This window comes from Equus caballus, chromosome 28 (genome assembly GCF_041296265.1).
Source record: "Equus caballus isolate H_3958 breed thoroughbred chromosome 28, TB-T2T, whole genome shotgun sequence".
Lineage (NCBI taxonomy): Eukaryota > Metazoa > Chordata > Mammalia > Perissodactyla > Equidae > Equus > Equus caballus.
In genome coordinates this window covers 32,455,048-32,474,908 of record NC_091711.1, presented here as the reverse complement: position 1 = coordinate 32,474,908, position 19,861 = coordinate 32,455,048, and the positions used below count along the sequence as shown (strand labels likewise).

The 19,861-nt window shown below is 39.9% G+C and overlaps 1 protein-coding gene across 3 annotated transcripts in view; it reads left to right on the top strand.

Annotated features, from left to right (window-relative positions):
* Window positions 1-19,861, top strand: part of C28H12orf42 (chromosome 28 C12orf42 homolog) — a 164,904-nt gene that overhangs the window by 63,004 nt on the left and 82,039 nt on the right. For all 3 annotated transcript variants that reach the window (XM_023631508.2, XM_023631510.2, XM_023631509.2), the window contains one exon: window positions 7,702-7,770. In XM_023631508.2, coding sequence (XP_023487276.1) covers window positions 7,702-7,770 — 69 coding nt within the window. The remainder of the gene's footprint in view (window positions 1-7,701; window positions 7,771-19,861) is intronic.

Here is a 19,861-nt window from a genome sequence, read left to right as displayed (position 1 = left end):
ATCTTTTTCTTCAGTAGGGAAGAAATCTTATTCATCTGACTATCCTTTTTAAAAAGGATCTATAAGAAAGTTGGCAATTTAAGATAATTCTAGAATACAAAATTTCAGAAGTACACATCTGTCCCTTTCTGACAACAATGAATGTTAAGTAGATTTTCAAGTTTTTTTTTCATGGGTATCAAAGTGATGTTCTTATTGAATCTTAAAAGCCATAGTGAGCCTCTGTTGTCTCCTCCCTTCCCCTCGCAGCATTGTAAATCTAACTTCTGCCTGTCCTATTGTTCAGAAAAAAGCAGCCATATTGTGCTGATTGCTATTAAATTAAAGCAGAAAGGGAAAGACACAAATGTGGAAGCCAGTCTTACCAGCAGGGATACCACTAGCCTTTAGCTTGCATTTTGGGAGGGTCAGAAAGTCATGACAGGCTTCTGACCTCTGATAACCTCTTCGGGGCTTGTGTGTGCAGTTTTTGGGGGAAGAACTTAATTAAATACAATTGAATTTCCCTGCTAACATTGCCGCTGAAAAGACTCCTTTTAGATGGCTTGGTATTTGCTGGTGAGGAACAAACAAAGATGCTTCTTTTGTTCCTCAAAGAAAAGTTAGCATATGTTAGTTAAGGATTTGTGATTTCTTTTGACTAGACTGGTGGCCTCCTAAAAATTCAAGGAGTCTTCTGAAGTGGTAATCACGATGAAAGATGAAACCTGTGACTAACTAAAACCCTAACTTTTCTTATCCCAGATAATTATTGTTAAGGCTAATGTTTTTAAGAGTTTACCATGTTCACTTATCCTCAAATAAAAATTAGGACCATCGATTTACAATGAAGTTGCTAATATTTGGCCATACAAAATATAACTTGCCCATCTTCTGGATTCTCTAATTGCCAGAGGAAGAGAACGACTGCCAGCAGATGTATTTTCAGTGCTATATGTTAGGAAACTGTTACAACAAGTGTTGACAAAGAATCCCCAGTTTTTGGTTATGATCAGATTATTATGCATATTAATTGTTGAATAAGAAGCTTGTCTACAAGTTACACTTTACTCAAAAGCAATAATTACATAAATATGTGGGTTAGAAATCCATTTTCCCATGGTTATTCTTGGACTTCTCAAATCAGTGGCTGACAATTAGAAACTGAGGAATCACTTTTATAAACACGACATACAGAAAGAATAAGTGACTTCATTCAAGTCTGAGTCTTCATGTTAATTTTAGGAGGAATCAGGTTTACATTTTTTTAGATTCAAAGAATCTTTTAATCCTGGATGATTTTGTTTTCCTTGAAGACAGGATTAGAATTAAGGAATTGATACTTTTGTATTTAAAGTTGACTGTTGTGTGTGTAAAGTCTGCTTTCTCACCTCCATGCCCCCTTCCTCTGTTTCTAAGCTTTCTCAGGTCTCTCTAATTATTTAAGGGGAAAAAAAAGTCAACACTTGGCCCCACTGCCCTATCTAGCGTCGTCCCATCTCTTGTTTTCTATTCGTGGTTAAACTCCTAAAAGTAGTTTAAACTCCTACACCCACAGCTTTTAATTCCCTTCACTATCTTTCTAGAATCTAGTTTCCGTGTTCACCCCGTGCCACGTACTACGTATCCCAGCTGAAGTCCCCAACATCAGGACCATCATGTATTGTTGGAAGGGTATACCGTCAAGAGAGTTCAATAGGGGCTCCAGGCCAAGGGGACAAGTGGAAGATGAAATCTAGATGTATTTGTTGGCCAAACCAAGTCCTGTCTTGAGGCTGTATCTGTCCAGAGGGGACATCTGTTTTCTTTTTGTACTTTGCTCAGGGCTAGCTGTGGCTTTGTCAACAGTTCCTTTAGTCCAATCTCCAATCTCACCCTTTGCTGTCCGATCCTGTTCTTCAAAATCTAGATCTTTTAAAACTTTTAAAAGACTATAAGCAAGCATGTGATCGAGAGTGAAACTGTGAGCTTTTTAAATGTCCAAAATCCTTTGTAAACCAGAGTCTGCCCAAGGTTGTTAAAATCTTAAATCGCCATGAGATTGAGAGGAACTATTTTTCTGTTTATTTAGCAAAATACTAGCTGAAGGAAGGAAAAATCAAGGCTGAATCCTTATGGGAAGTGCAATGTCAGTCCCTTCTCAGGTCTCGCACAGCCTCACAACCCATAGCCCAGTCACACTGAAATACTCATGGGGGACCCCAAAACACTGGGAAAGCACACAGCCTTTACAAGTAGGCAGACTTCTGTCGGAATCTCAACACCACCACTTACTTAGTGATATTGCTTTGGGCTGTCATTAAATTCTTGTGCTTCAGATTTCTCATCTACAAAATAACGGTAAAAACAGTCCCCTCTCAGGAGTCCTTTGCTGGAGGATTCGGTGGAGAATTAATTAAGGATTCCAGGGACACATCTACCATTTTGCCTGGACTAAGAGCGTTCTCCCGGTCTAGACATTTTCCCAAGCTGATCCTCTGCTAACGACGCTTACTTCCTTTGCTTCAATGAGGTATTTTTTGCTCAAGCTTCAAGGTTCAACATCTCTTCCAAGAAGCATTTCCGGATACTTCTAACTTGTCCTAGTATTCTTCTCCTTAGTTCTGGGTAGGAGCTCCCCTGGTACCCTGTGCATCCTTTCATTACAACTTTTATCCTGCTGTGTTGTCATTGTACTGGGGAAGCATTAGGGGGATTACGCCTCATTTATTTTTACATCCTCAGTGCTTAACGTAGTACATGGCATATTGGTAATTATTTGGCAAACTGAATTGTCTGGATTTCAGCAACTGGAGAAGCAGATAAAAAGCTATGGCAGCTGGGATGCACATATTAAGGAGTAATGGTGACTAAACCACTTCCTTGTATATTTCATTTCTAATGGGTATTCATTCCTCTGTTGCTTAATTTCTGGTCCATTAAACTTTCCAGGTTTCTTCTTGGAGAGGAAGTGATCTATTTCCAAGGCTTTAGTTACCTCTGGTCTTAACCGTACTACCTCTTTAAAGCAACTACGTACTACAAAGACCCGTAGGGCAGTAGTACCTTGCTGAATGCAGCTTGGGAGCTTGTTATAAAAGCACAATCTCAGGGCCCACTCTAGACCTCCTGAATCAGGATCTGCATTTTAAGTAGTTTCCCAAGTGATTCAAATGCACTATAACACGGAAGAAGCAGGGAATTAGTAGCAGGTGCCTTTAAGAGTAGCGTATTTCCTGAATTTCCTGTTATATAAATATATTTGTCTATGAAGACTCAGGCAAAGGTATCAAGACTGTTACAAAGAGAATCAAACAGTACACTGGTATATTGACGAGGTCTTGGTCAAAATAAGAAAGTAATTTTCTGACCCAGAAAACCTCAAATGAAGCACTCCATACTAAATTAGAACGAGTTAGACAATCCAAATCGTTAAAATGGTTTCAAAGAAGTGAGAAATGAGTTTTTCAACTTAATGTCTTAATCCTCTGCTTGGAAATAACATGTTTATCTTTTTAGAGAGAGACTACATCTCTCGGAAGAAAGGCATACACCCCATCACAGCAAACACATTTTTTATCTGGTAGCAGTTAAATGACCTGAGCGAGGATTTCAAAAGCTTGCTCCTGGTTTCCGTTTTCTGTTCCAATCCCCAGGCAAAGCAAGTATTTGCTTTTTAGCAGAGTTGATACCCAAGCCCTTTGCCAATGTTTCCACAGAGCCAGCTGCCCTTCATAGATCCCCCTGGGAACCTTTCTTTCGGTAACTAACCCTCAAGCACCTACACCCCCTATTTGCAAAGATATTTCTCATATAGGAAGGGCCCATGAATCTTCAGATCTCTTTGAGGAGGATGCTCAAACTCCGGTTTAGAAAACTTTGTCCCTTGGCTCAGATCCCTGGGCTTATCTGAAGACTAGCTCCTCCAGCCCAGCCATCCTCTTATTGCCCTAAGAAAGAAAAAAGTAAGAAAAAATCCAAAAAGCAACTCTGTAGTATTTCCTGGCTAACTATTGCAGAACTGAAAATTCCAAGAAAATATATCTGTCATCCTGAAAGCTTCATTGGATGTTGTACGTATTGTGGCCACACGACATTTTGTATTCACTTCTTCTACTCCTTCACCAGTTCAGTAACAATATTTTCCTGGAGGTCTCTTTTTTTTTGAGGAAGATTAGCCCTTAGCTAACATCTGCTGCCAATTCTCCTCTTTTTGCTGAGGAAGACTGGCCCTGAACTAGCATCTGTGCCCATCTTCCTCTCCTTTATATGTGGGCCGCCTACCACAGTACGGCGTGCCAGGCGGTGCCATGTCCCTACCCGGGATCCAAACCAGGGATCCCCGGGTTGCAGAGGCGGAATGTGCGCACTTAAGCGCTACGCCACCTGGCTGGCCCCTGGAGGTCTCCTTTTTTTTTTAATCTGCAACAGCATCTCTCTCTCTCCTCCTTCTTCAAAAAGGAGTCCCTGAATGTGCTTAATGACTGACTTTTCATGCCATGTGCTAAATCGAATAAAAGGCTATATGTCAAGCACCCGTCTGGAGAACCAAATTGCAAAATGGCAGCGACACGGACTTGGTAACTACTGATGTGGAGTGACTGTCCAAGCACCGGATTGTGGATTCAGTTTTTACTCTTCACACGTTTCCTAGACAGTTCAAGTATGTAGACGCTGTGTGTGCCCGTGTTCATGTGCATGCGTGTGCATGCCCGTGTGTGTGCAAACAGAACAAAAACTTGAACTCTCCAGCGCATGCACCACCTGTTTTCACATCATTGTTGTTACAAAAGGGTTTTTTCTTTCCTTCTTTTTAATTAGCTGAGCTGTCCTATTTTTGAGTAACTTGCCTCTTCTCTAACATATGGGCTGTAACCGTATTTCTTTTCATTAAACCTGGGTCTTATTGTCATTTATACCATACTTTTCCTTTCTCTTTCATTTTGAAAGAAAGAGAGGTTTCTCTATTATTTTAGAGCAAAGCACCTCTGGTTTATGTGGCGACTCTTGTGGCTTTCTAAATGCACTTGATTTAGCTTTCAATGTGTAATTACTGCCAAACAAGTTAATTGCTTTATAAGTGTCCAAAATTCCCTGGTTTAATTTTGCTTTCATTTACCAACCTTCATTATACATCCACTGTTCAACATAAACACAAATGATTGTTAATGAATGCCTAATGCCATATTCATTAGAAAATCAGGTTAATGACTGGCAATGAATATCCCAGCTACTTTATTCTTTCCAGCCTCCTTTTTTCTTTTTTGCTTGTTGATTACAATAGCTTTTTTGTTTACAAAGAAATTCTACGTGCATGCTTAAAAGTTCAAGATAAGGCTTTTCTAAGGAATTAGATAACCTCAGTCTCTGAGTCTTCTTTCCTCTTGCAGGTGACTTTACTCTTTAGAAAGAGTCTCCTATTAAAATGAAAGTCAGAATACACATGATTTCCTTGGACTATTGGCTACCATGAAAACTTATTGTTTGCAGAGCAGAAATCTCAGAACTTCTATGTACAGATGTTCAGATGGCGCACTGAACAAACTTAGGAGGCGTTGTTTGCATTACACTCTGTGAAAGATGCTATCCAGTTGTGCCATCTACAAGCGGTATAGCTTTGAGAAATCTCTACTGAAATAAGAAATGTGTTACAGCAGTGTAGTTTGGGACAGCATTCCGTGCTTGGTGCTCACCACCCTGGGTGGGGGTTGTCTACTCAGAAGACATCCAAATGTGTGAAGGTACATGGTTGGAGTGATGCAGGAAATCCGCTGAGGAAGAGGACTGGCATGCACATGATGGAGATGGACCTGGCTCTCCACCTGGTGATTCTTGCTCGTAAATGAGATTCCTTCCCTTGCCTGCAGACATGGGGTTGCTTTCCCACAAACCTGGAGCTGGATTTTGAAGACTTGTGTGTGCTGGTAACTGGACAGAGGAGTGGAACACGGAGTCCAGACTCTGAAATTTGATCACTGGCTTGTCCCTACACGCTTGTATGGTCTTGAGCAGTTTCCTCATCCACCAAATGAGAATATTGGTGATTTAGTATTCCTTCCAGTTCTTAGACTCTGTGACTCCTTTTGGGATCATGGGAGAGTCCACCAGCATTCTTTAAACCCATTGATTGGATGCTTACCATGTGGCCCAGCACAGAGTTGATGTCAGGGGTACTGTGTAAAAGACACATTTCCTGACTTCATGGGAAGACACCTAAGTGTGGCCCCCATGCCCCTAGCTGTACCTGCCAGGCAGTACAAGTGTGGCACATTTACAGTACCACTAATTTCAGTGCTCTGAAATCTTTTTATACTCCTCAATAGTTTCCTCCAGATCCTAGTAATTTTAGCTTTCTTCTTCCATCTGGAATTTCCTTCTACTTCTCTAGTCACATTCCTTCAGTCCTGATACTTTGATTCAAGAGATGTCATTGTCTCTTGCAGTTTTGTCTCTTTTTGGGGGTTCTCTTGTCCATCAGCCAAGTCGATGTAATCTGTCCTCCTTGGCTCCACATATGTCTATACCCCATGTGTCTTCCCTTCATCACCTTTAGTATCACTGAAATTTTACCTTTATTTGTGCAATTCTTTGGTTACTATCTCCTGCTTTAGACTCTAACCACCTTGAGGAAAGCAAGTCGTAGACTCGTCATTGTTTTTCTGATATCTAGACATATGCTCATATCCTGGTCACAGGCCTATTGGGGTCCCTCCTTCATGATACCAGGCTCCCCAGGTCAATAAAAGGCTGAGGCACGATTTAGCAAATGTTGACTGACAAAAAGTCAAGACCTTGACGATTGCGGCCAACCAAACAAATAAAAGGTGTCAAATTGAAAAGCGGAAGTATGAAAGTAAATCCTGATATTGAGGTTTGATATTTTAAGTAAAATTACAAGATTCCCTACCCCTGTTGCATCCTCAGCGGTGCCTTTTCTGATGTCCCTGAATGGACCTATTGTAGGTATTGTAGATTTGCATCAGTCAGGTTCCTGTTACGATAATTCTGCGTAACAAACAACTTCAAAATCAGTGGCTTTCAACAAGCAGCATGTGTTCTATGCACGTTCCCTGGTCTGTGTGTTGGCCATGGCTCAGTTGGGCTCAGTTAGGATTGCCTCAAGGCTCTGGGTTAGATTCAAGTCTATTACATTTGTCTCCTTGTTGTGGGACCAGTGGTGACCTGGGGCATGTTTTTTCCCTTTCTGAGACAGAAACAAAAGAGGCCAAGCCATACCCCTCATGTACAATTAAGGCTCTGCTCACGTCATGTGTGCGAACATGGCAGTGACCAAAGCAAGTCACGGGGCCTAGTGCAGCATCAACGGGACAAAGAAACACACTTCATCTATTCAGGTGGAAGGTACTTCAAAGCCACGTGGCAAAGGGTCTAAATGTTTAATTCTATTTCATCCCAATACATCACAGTGGTCTAAAAAGACTCTGTCTCTCTCATTCATTAATTTGTCACATTTGAAGTTTTGCATTTATTTATATGATTCTTTAGTTACCACCTGCATCTTCTTTGCACTCTTGAGGGTGGGAATTGTATCTGTCTGGCCTCACCATTGTTTCCCTAGCACCTGGGACAGTGTTCTGGACAATATCAGGTAATCTGTGAATTAACAGACATTGGTTGAATGAATCAGCTTCTGAGCTGGCTAAAAAATCACCTCAGGAATGGAAATACATTTTTGTGAGAATTATTGATGTGATAGTAAATGCCTTGTTTCAAATCTTTCAGAAATACCCTTGCTATATTCCTATTGTGAGGAGCGCAACCCTCTGGGAGAGAAGCATATCTCGTGCAAATGTGAGTAAGCAGAATGTTCCTGTGTAGGACTGCGTCCATAATGTCATCTTTTTGGGTTCAGTTGCTTGAAACATAAGATTTGTTCTTTGTTTTTTTTTTTTTACTTTATAGCTGGTGAAAGATTTATTTTTTAAATTTCAGAATCGAAAGAATGTTAAAAGACATTTTCCATAGAACCTTGGATCTCTGAGAGTCACACTACCCTTTTACCCTTTATACACAGATTTGTACACTGAGAAAAAAAATGTATCATTCACTTGATGAACAATAGAAATCACAGTACATCAGGTGTCTTTGCAGTGTTTGTATGTGGCACTACATAGAGAAACTAGGATAAGAATTTCATCGTAGTATAATCAATAGAAGTAAATCACTGAGTTCACCCAGCAAAAGGCTGACCTGTTAGTAATGTTCTCCCCACATCTTACCTTCTGCTCCCTGGCTGCTAATGATCTCCTCTTGCTGAGGATGTCAGCCAAAGTGAATGTTTTTCACTACAATGCGCGTATGCATGTCTGTAAATGACTGTGATGTGCGCATGGAGATGGTCGCCATGGCTGGCCCGTCCAGTTGTCATGGAGCTGTGGTAGCTTCCCAGGTTTAGTCCCACCAAAGCTTTGTTTACAAAAGCAGGATTAGGGGGGAAAAAAAAACCCTTTCAGCCAACACTGACATTTACATCCTAAGAGCTCTAATTGCCTTCATTTCCTTCCTATTTACCATGAAGGGAATGGCAATGTCCTTTAGAGAGGACCACAGAGCACAGAGACACTGACGAAATCAGAAAGTCCCAAGCACACGGGGAGTGGGTGATTCTACCTTTGTCTTCTATGGTCTCTACTTTCCAAAATTTGTGAGCAGGATTGCTCCAAATTCCTGCTTGCTGAAAAGTAGCATATGGTGACTGGAAATAGAATTCAAGAACAGAAATCAAGAGATGTGGAAAATCACATTTTAAGATTAAAGAAAAAGGCCAACCGTGGGAAGAAGAAAAACATGACCTAGTTGAAAAACATGACCTGGTTTTCTAACTGTTTTCATACTGCGAAAGAACAGGAATATACTAAATAAGGCGACACGAGAGCCTGCTCCATTAGACATCTTTCCATTTGGACTTCACTGAATTGACCTTTTACGAATCCTTCCAACTAACGGATCCCATGACTCCCAGCATGGACTGTGTTGAGGAGGAACAGACCCCAGTGAAGTTCCCTTATTGCTGCCATTCAGCCATTAGTACATTAAGGGCCTGAGAAGGTAAAGCTTCATGAAGGGGGACCACAGGCCCATTCACTTGGTGAGAAATGACGCAGGCGACGTGAGAATTGTACGTTGCTAATTGGCTTACACTTCAGCGATATAATGCCTCTCAAGCTTACAGACAAGTGCCACCAGGGTGCCTGCCACCCCTTTCCTGTGTCAGCTGAGGTGAGGACTGGGAAGCAAGTATAGTCCTATGTGACATCAGGACCTTGGCACCAGCTGGGTCCTCTTTCAAATTGTTTCATTTTCTCCTTTTTCTCTTCTCCCTTCCTTCTCCTTCTCTTTCTCTTTCTGTGTTTGTGTGACTTTGGAGGAATTAAAGACCAGGACTAAAAATTTTAAGATGTATATCTTTAGAAGACTTTCATGTTGTTATTGTTTAAGGTATATTGACTATTATATATGTTATTACATATTATATATTGCATATTATGCCTCCTCCATCATATATTATATAGAACATATTTTACATAATGTTAGACGTCATGTATAATACATAACCGTATATTATATATCAAATGACCCATATCATGTGTGTGTATATTCCAATATTATACATTATATATTGTATTTACTGGCCACCTATGGTGGTGAGGAGGCTGTTCTAAAAGCAATAGTAAAGAAAAGATCTTTGCCTTCTAGGAGCCTATCATATAGTGAGGAACATAAATAATGAAAAATAAGCAAAAAAATAAATAATGTAATTGCAAGTAATGGAAACTACAGTGCTGTGAAAAAGATAAATTGGGGTAACGAGGTCGAGGGTGTTGTGGGTGGCAAGGAAGTTGCTGCTTTAGCTAGAGTAGGGTTGTCTGGGAAGGCCTTTTTGAAGAAGTGATCTTTGAACCTAGTCCAGAACTATGGGAAGAAGACAACCAGGTAAAGTTCTGGTTGCTAGAAAGTTCTTAAGGCAGAAAGAACAGCCTGAGACAGATCGGGCCTAGCACATTTAAGAGTGGACAGAATGTTAGTGCAGCTGAAAGTGGAGAGCAGTAGAGTGGATGGAGCATGGGCAGGGTCCAGATCACATAGGGCCTGTGCCCACTGAAAGGAATTTAGCTTCCAGTTGCAAAGCAGAAGCTACAGTGAGGGTTTATTTTATAGCAGGGGATGAAATGATCTGATTTACTCTGTAAGAGGTTCACTGAATGCTGTATGCAGGATAAATTTTTGGGAAATAAGGGACCTTGAGTCTCATTAGGAAGTTATTAGAATATTCCAATGACAGGAGATGGTGGCTAGGACCAGGTTCATCAAGTGAGTGGGAGGTGGTCAGATATGAGAAGTATTTTTGAGGTAGAGCTGATAGGATATCATAATGGGTTGGATATGGGGTGTGAAGAAAAGAGTCATCAAGAAGGACTTTTGGGTTTTTGGCCTAAAAAACTGGGGTGGATGGTGGTGGAGGTGTGGAAATCTTGAGAATAGATTTTTGGTGGAGATCATCACTAGTTGTGCTCAGAGAATGTTAAGCTTGAAATGCTCAGTGCTTAACATCTTGTTAGTCAGAACTTAGTCTTATGGTCAGACCTAGCTGTAAGAGAGGTTGGGAAAGGTCCGTTAACCGGGCACACTATGACCTCAAACTAGGGTTCTGTTACAAAGGATGAGAAAAGAATGGATGTTGGGGTAGGTGACTAACCATATCTGCTACAGAAATCAATCATAAAAATATCACCCAAAATATGGTTGCCAAAAAAAAATTACTTCAAAATGACTCATGGGTCAAAGAAGAAATAATGGTGAAAAGGAGAAAAATACTCAGAATTAAATGATAATAATAATTTTGAAAATGTGGGGTACAGCTAAAGTGGTTCTTAGAGGTGAATTTATGCCTTAAATCTTATATTAGGGAAAAACAAAAGTTGAAAGTTAAAGAGCTAAGCACTCAACTTAAGGGTGAATTATTGAAACAACAGAATAAATTCAAAGGAAGCAAAAAGAAGAAACTAATCAAAGTAAGAGAAGAAATCATCAAAATAGAAAACAAAATACAATTAGAGATAATCAACAAAAGCCAAAAGTTTGTTATTGGAGGGAGTGAATAAAATAGACAAGCTCAGTAATGCTGATCAATAAAAAAAAAAAGGAGAAATAGTATTATGAATGAAAAGGGAAATGTAAGTACAAATACAGTGGAGACTTAGAAGATCAAGAGAATGCTGTGAAAAACTTACATCAACAAATTAAAACACCACTGAATCAACATTCAGAAATTTCCATTCCTTCAAAAATAGCATGCCAAGAGAGTTTTGTAGCTGAGTTTTATTAAAATTTCAAACATCAGATAATTCCTATAGAGAAAGAGAAAAAGCCACCTTAGTTATTTTTTGTAGTTAGTAAAACCTTGAAAATAAAATGGGATAAACTATGGATCAATCTCACTTACGTGAATATTAAGTTCTGGCAAAATCAAATTCAGCAATGTATACAATAAAATGCCTCATAACCAAGTAGGATTTACTCTGGGGATGCACGAATAGTTTACCATCAAAAAATCAGGGTGAATCTTCCTCAGCAAAAAACCCACAAAACAACAACAACAAAACAGTCAACAGAAAAAAACAGATTTAATAGTGAGCCTTTGGAAGCATTTCTGTTAAAGTAAGGGAAAACAAGAATGTTTACTATTAATGCTTCTGTTCAACAATGTTCTGGAGACCCAAAGCAATGAAACAGAAGAAAAGGAAAAGAGGTACAAGAATTGGAGAAAGGAGAACAATAGTGATTACATACCTTAAAAATGATCTCCAAATTATTAAAACATAAATTATTAACACCAAAACTGTAAATTGATTTGGAATAAATCTAAAAAGATATTTGTAAGACGCATATATGGAGAAAAGTACTGAACATTACTTAAGGATATAAGGGAGGTTCCGAATAAAGGAAAAGATACTATGCTAAAGATGAGAAGACAATAGTGGTATTTTGGTGAAGTTAAAGAGGTGATCCTACGAGTTATATGGAAGATAAAGGACTATCAGTAGATAAAATACTTACGAAGAACAAAATGTGTGAACTTGTCCTACCAGATATAAAAACTTTCTATAAAGCTATAATAATAAGACAATGAGCTGTTGACTCAAGAATAGGCCAATGGAACATAATGGAATATGAAAATCTGATCTGTGAAAGAAGGGACATTGGCTACTGATGGAAAGGAAGGACTATCTAATAAACGGTGCTTGGACAATTGGCTATCCCTGCAGAAAAATGGTGAAATTGAATGTTTCCCTCACACCATATAGAAAAGTAAATTTTGGGTGAGTTTAAGACCTAAATGTGAAAGGAATAAATTTTAGAGAAAATAAAAATATTTTTATGACCTTAAACCCTTAGGAAGGATTTCTGAAACAAGGCATGCAAATCACAAACTTTAAAAGTATATTGAGGGGCTGGCTCCGTGGCCGGGTGGTTAAGTTCACACGCTCTGCTGTGGCGGCCCAGGGTTCAGATCCCGGGTGCGGACATGGCACTACTCATCAGGCCACACTGAGGTAGCATCCCACATCCCACAACTAGAAGGACCTGCAACTAAGATATACAACTGTTTACGGGGGGGGGGGGGGGGGGGCGGGGAGGGGTGGTTTCGGAAGGTAAAGCAGACAAAAAAAAAGAAGATTGGCAACAGTTAGCTCAGGTGCCAATCTTTAAAAAAAAAAAAGTATATTGATAAATTTTACTACATTAAAATTAAAAAATTTTATTCACCAATATTTATAACAAAAGCAGAAAGACAAGTTGCAAGTTAACAATAAATATTTGGAAAGCAAATCCTAACAAGGGACTGGTATCTACAATTTACAGAGAATTCCTACCAGTTAGTAAGAGAAAGATAGGTAACTGGGTAGAAAAACGAGCGAAAGATATGAATTGACAATTCACAGAGACGAAAACTGAACATCCAATAAATGTGTAAACACATGTTTAGGCTTACCAGTGTTGAGGGAAGTGCAGATAAAAACCACAATGAAAGACCACTTCATATTCAGCAATTGACATAAATTGACAAGTCTGATGATAGGTGTTGGCAAGTGTGTAGAGAAATGAGAAGTCTTATACACTGCTGCAGAATTACTTTGGAGAGTATTTTCATGATCTAACATAGTTGTAGAATGCAAACACCTTTGACTCAACAATTTCCCCCAATGTATGAAATTAGAGACTATGTGTACTCAAGTAGACACATAGAATAATATTTCTGTTGCATTGATTTTTTTTAAACTTTTTTTTGCTAAGGAAGATTAGCCCTGAGCTAACATCTGTTGCCAATCTTCCTCCGCTTTATATGTGGGTTGCTGCCACAATAGGGCTGATGAGTGGTGTTGAGTCACCACCACAACATGGCTGACGAGTGGTGTAGGTCTGTGCCCAGGATCCGAACCCGTGAACCCAGACCACCGAAGTGGAGCACACCGAAATTACCCACTACACCATGGGGGCGGCCCCCTGTTGCATTGATTTTTGATAACAGAAAGTCAAATGACATACAAGTCCATTAACAGAATGGATAAATACACTGTGGTATATTTATACAATGGATTATTGCAAGTCGTTTAAAGCGATGAATTAAAGCTACATATACCATCGAGGATAAATCTAAATAACCTGATGCCGAGTGGAAAACTAAAGTTACAGAATTAATTACCTGCTTAGTGTGACAGACATTGTCATTTAGGGATAAATTTACATGTCTTTGCTTTCTCTTCCCAGTTTAGAGTCATTTGAGACACAGGCACAGAAATCAGACAGATGGTGGTAAAAATATATTCCAGGTTGAAGCTGGATTGAAAGACTTTGTAATGTTTCCAAAAATATAAATAGGTCATATCATTGTTCTGCTTACAAACCTCCAATGGGCTTTGATTTCTCTCGCAATAAAATCCATAGTCTTCATTATGGCTCCCAGACCCTAGACTGTCTGGCCCCCGCTGCCTGCCTAGTTTTGCTGTTCATCCTTTTCTCTCCAGCTTCTCACTGTTCCAGCCCTCCAAGCACACTTCCCTCCTAGGCCCTTTGCACTTACTCTTCTGCTTACCTGGAATGCACCTTGCTCCCTCCCTTCTTTCAAGTCTCAGCTTCACTTGCCTCAGAACTGGTAGAACCTGGTCTGGTGGGACATCCAGGACTGGAGCTCTCCCAATAAGTGGATTTGGAATTACTCACCAGCTAGTCTGTGCCCAAGGATCTAAAACAATGGTGCCCAAATTTTAACTGCAAACTCCTAACAATGAAAAAAAATGAGTGCCTATCTTAATTATATTTATTTATATATACAAACTACTGTCTTCATTAGAATGCTAGAAAATATATTATAATGAATTTATAAATTATAAATATATATAAAATACATATCCCATCAAATTTAAAAATAGATGAGACAAAATAGGAGTGAATATTTTTTCATGTCTAATCTTGATGATTTCATACTATTTTTGCTTTGAGGAAGATTGGCCCTGAGCTAACATCTGTGCCCATCTTCCTCTACTTTATATGTGGGACGCCTGCCACAGCATGGCTTGATAAGTGAGGCATAGGTCCCTGACCGGGATCTGAACCAGCGAGCCCTGGGCTGTTAAAGCAAAGCACACGAACTTAACTGCATGTGCCACTGGGTTGGCTCCATGATTTCATACTATTTTAATTAATATGTCAAGAAATGTTATACACAAGGGTTATTGTTAATAATAGTAGATATAAAGTCTTTATATATGTAGTCTTTATAAAGTCTTTTTAGTAAATTTCAAATATCTTGGCCAACTTCCTGACAACTCACTTGAGATCATTCTTTTTTACCTTGTAATGTGGCAGAGGAAGATATTATGCTAGAGAAGTGCCAACTCAAACATTTGCTTCAAATGATCAATTCAACAAATATTGATTCAGGGCCTGCTATATGCTAAAATGTAAGCCCCGTAAAGGCAGGGCCTGGGCTGTCTGTCTCACTTTTGGTTGTCTCCCCAGCTCCCCTTAAGATGCCCAGGACATGGTAGATGTTCACTCGGTATTTGCTGAGTAAATGAATGAATGAATGAGCTGGACACTCTGAAGGAGCTGGAGGTATCCTGGTGAGCCTCTGTCTCTGCTTTTCTATTGCTGAGTTTAGCTGTTGTTTCTGGAATGACCTTGCTTTGCTCCAGAGGCTTCCGCATCTGTACCTCTGCTCCAACAGGTCTTGTTTCCTGGCACGTGGCCCCACACTGGATTGGATTTGCTCTGCCATGATTTGGAGTCAGCCTCAGTAGTTGGGCCCCTCCTCGAGGCATTGGATGGAAAGGGGATTCTGTCTGTATCTTGCAATGAGCTTGGCACTAACTCCATCCCTTCAGTGTCTCCTTTCCCTTTGTTCTGCTAAAGACTTTCCTGACAGCATCGTTGGGAAACAATTGTTAGTATTTGTAGAAAACAGTACATTGCTTTCTGGAAAGTATGCTTTCAAGTAGGTCCACATTTCAAATACATAGCCAAATCAGCGATTATACATTAAACATGTGTTTTAAAGTTATGTGCCATTCAAGGCTTACATACAAGCTGTGGTAGTTTAACATGGGGAAATACAGCAGAGCTGGTCATAAACAGGTTAGTAACCTTGGAATGCACCCTTTCCACAGCACGTATTAAAATTGGCATTTGAGGGGCCAGCCCTGTGGTGTAGAGGTTAAATTCGGGTGATCTCTGCTTTGGCTGCCTGGGTTCAGGGGTTCGGATCCCGGACGTGGACCTACACCACTCGTCAGCCATACTGTGGTGGCAACCCACGTATAAAGTGGAGGAAGATTGGCACAGATATTAGCTCAGGGCTAAACTTCCTCAAGCCAAAAAAAAAAAAAAAAAAGAGAGACAGAGAGAGGAAGATTGGCAACAGGTGTTAGCTCAAGGCTAATCTTCCTCAGCAGAAAAACAAAAAACAACCTCTCCCCAAAAAAACCAGGTATCTGAAAGAGTGACCCAGGAGGCAGCTGCGCCGTGGGTGATCTAAGGACTGTACGAAGAAGGGTCAGTGTAGGGCGGGTCATGAAACTTGTGGCCTAGAAAAGAGCGTTGTTTTCGAGGCAGGTGTAAGTGAGTTCGATTTGGGCAGGAAGGCATTTTCAGACCTTTCATGAGTGAGTAATCTGAGAAGTGAAGTGTGTTCATCTCAGCACGCTCATTCTCCACCTCCTCTGTGATTCAGCAGGGGATTAATCCTGCTGTGGCTGATGGTGTGGGGACACATTTTATATTCAACTAAGTGCTTCTGCAGACATTTAAGTATGGCCTCTGAAAGATTTGAGAAATGTTTGGCTTTTCTAACATCTACTATGAAAGTCTGAAAGAAAAAGAGGGGAATGGCCATTCACTTTGGCCTCAAACTAATAATAATTGGCCCAGATGATAACCGGCAAGTCAGTGACCTACAGAAATGATACAAGGGGCACATGTGCATCCCTGGAGGAGGTCCCAGTAGGGACTCTGCTGATCTCCAGGAATTTGCTCTGCTTAGAATCATAAAGCATAGAGCTGGAAAAGGGTGCATTTCAGAGCTGGAAGTATAGGCATTAGCTGTGAATAAACATCATAGGTTTTGCTTTCTAAAAGACCTGGGTTCTTATCTGGTTTAAATGAGTTAACAAGCGTTAGATGTTTACTCATTCAACAAATTGTATTAAGAGCAATGTATACCAGGCATTCTTTCAGGCATAGAGCAGTGAACAAAATAAAAGACCTTGACCTCATGGAGATTCCATTCCAGTGTGAGAGCCAGACAACAAGAAGACAGATCAGAAAGTGGAAATTCCTGTACAGAAAGAGTAGGGTAAGATGATGGGGGGATGTGCCGTGGTTGATAGTGTATCAAATAGGATTCTTATTTACAAACGACAGAAGCTGACTCTAGTTGATTGGTGAGAAAAGGGACCGAGCAAGATAAGATTGGGTGGTTCACAGAATCATCGGGAGGGCCAGGGGACAACACCCAAGGGTAAGGTTCCTGGATCAGTGACTCAAAGGACACTACAGAACTGATCTGCTACCTGCTACGACCTGCCACCACCTCCACCACTGAGAATAAGATGCCACAGCTTGCACTGCTGTCACTTCTGTGCCAGACACTCAAACTTGCAGCTTCATCTACTGGCAGAAATAGAAAGAGCATGCTGCCCTTTCCTCATGTGTTACTACTTCATGAGTCTGGCTGCTGATGCCAGTGCCTGGGCATTAACAGTATCCACTCCACAGATTTATTTCAAGATTAAATGAGTTAGCACTAATAAAAAAAAAAATCAGCAAAATTATAGGAAAGAAAATCAACACACAAAAATCAGCTGTGTTTCTGTACACTAGCAATGAGCAATCTAAAAAGGAAATTAAGAAAACAATTCTATTTATAATAGCATAAAAGAGAATAAAATACTTAGGAATAAATTTAACCAAGGAAGCGAAGGATCTGTACGTTGAAAACTATAAAACAAGGCTGAAAGAAATTAAAGAAGACTTAGATAAATGGAAAGACATCCTGTGTTCATAGATTGGAAGACTTGGCATTGCTAATATGATAATGCTACCCAAAGTGATTTACAAATTCAGTGCAATTCCTACAAAATCCCAACTTTTTTAAGAAATAAAAAAATCCATCCTAAATTCATATGAAATCTCAAGGGACCCAAATAGCCAAAACAATCTTGAAAAAGAAGTACAAGTTTGGAAGGCTTACACCTAGTGATTTCAAAACTTACTACAAAGCTACAGTAATCTACACAGTGTGGTAATGTCATAAGGATAGGCATACAGGCTAACGGGATTGAGCTGAGAGCCTAGAAATAAACCCTCACATGTATGGCCAATTGATTTTTTTTTTTTTTGAGGAAGATTAGCCCTGAGCTAACCACTGCCGGTCCTCCTCTTTTTGCTGAGGAATCCTGGCCCTGAGCTAACATCCGTGCCCACCTTCCTCTACTTTATATGTGGGATGCCTACCACAGCATGTTGTGCCAAGTGGTGCCATGACCACACCTGAGATCTGAACCGGCGAACCCCAGGCGGCTGAGATGCAGAACGTGCGAACTTAACCACTGCACCGCCGGGCCAGCCCCTGGCCAATTGATTTTTGACAAGAGTGCTGAGACCATTCAATGGGGAAAGGACAGTCTTTTCAATAAATTGAGCTTGGAGAACTGGATATTCACGTGTGAAAGAATGAAATTGGATCTTACACAATATTCAAAAATTAACTTAGAGTGGATCAAAGATCTAAAGGTAAGAGATAAAATTGTAAAACTCTTAGAATTTTATCAAAAGAGTGAAAAGGCAACCCACAGAACGTGAGAACATATTTGCAAATCATATCTTGTAGAGGGTTAATATGCAGAGTATATAAAGAACTCCTACAACTCAACTACAAAAAACAAATACTCTGATTAAAAAACAGGCAAAGGACTTGAACAGACATTTCTTTGAAGAGCATATACAAATGGACAATAAGCATGTGAAAAGATACTCAACACCATTAGTCATTAAGGAAATGCAAATCAAAACCACAATTAACATACTACTGCACAACTGTTAGAATGTCTATTATCAAAAAACCAGAAAATGATGTGTTGACAAGGATATGGGGAAATTGGAACCCTTGTGCATTACTAGCAGAAATGTAAAATGGTGTAGCCACCATTTTGGTATATACCCCAAAGAATTGAAAACAGAGACTCAAACAGATATGAGTATGCCAATGTTTATAGCAGCACTATTCACAATAGCCGAAAGGCGGGAACAACCCAGTATCATCAATAGATGAATGGATAAAAATAATGTGGTACGTATATACATACAATGGAATGTTATTCAGCCAAAAAAGGTATGAAGTTTTGATACATGCTCACAACATAGATGAACCTTGAAAACACTATGTTCTGAAAAATATCGTATGATTACACTTACATGCAGTATCCAGAACAGGCAAATTCATAGAGACAGGAAGTAGAACAGAGGTTGGCAGGGGCTGGAGGAAGGGAGAAATGGGGACCTATCACTTAATGGGTACAGAGTTTGTGTTTGGCATGATGAAAAAATTCTGGAAATAGGTGATACTTACACAACATTGTGGATGTACTTAATGCCATTGAATTATATATTCAAAAATAGTAAACTTTCTGTTTTGTATATTTTATCACAATAAACAATAAAGATTAAATAATGTAAAGCACTTAGAACAGTGCCTGGACATAGGAAGTGCTTTGTAAGTGGTATCTACTATTATTTTGTGGCAGATACTGGGGGTGCAATAGCGACTAAGAAAGCAGAGAGAAAAGACCAATCTCATATATTATGTACAGAGGAATGAAAATCAGACCGACAGGGGAACTTTCAGCAGCGATGATGGAGGCCAGAAGACAGCAGAATAACATTTTTAATGTGTTGAGAGTCAGCAACAATCTAGTATTGTGTATCTAGCACAATGATCTTTCAAGGATGGGAAAGAAATAAAGATATTTTAAGATAAGTAAAAACTGAGCGATTTCACCACCAATAGACCATAATGAAAGGAGTTTCTAAAGATTATGTTTCAAGCAGCAATATGGTCCCAGAGAGATCTGAGACGCAAGCAGACAGGAAAATAGAGCAACTGGGAGTGTAGCTGAGATCCACACATGCTGCCCAACTTCAGACTGAGCCTCCTGACATCTCTGGACCCGTATCTTCATTGACAGTGGATTCCTTGACAAATTGCCTGCCTCTATGCCCACCTACCCTGAATAGAACCTCTTGTTTGGCCCCAAGGTCAGAAACTAATTGGATGGCTTGTTGAATGAATACACGAACAGTGGGTAGAAAGAAGAGGGGCACTCAA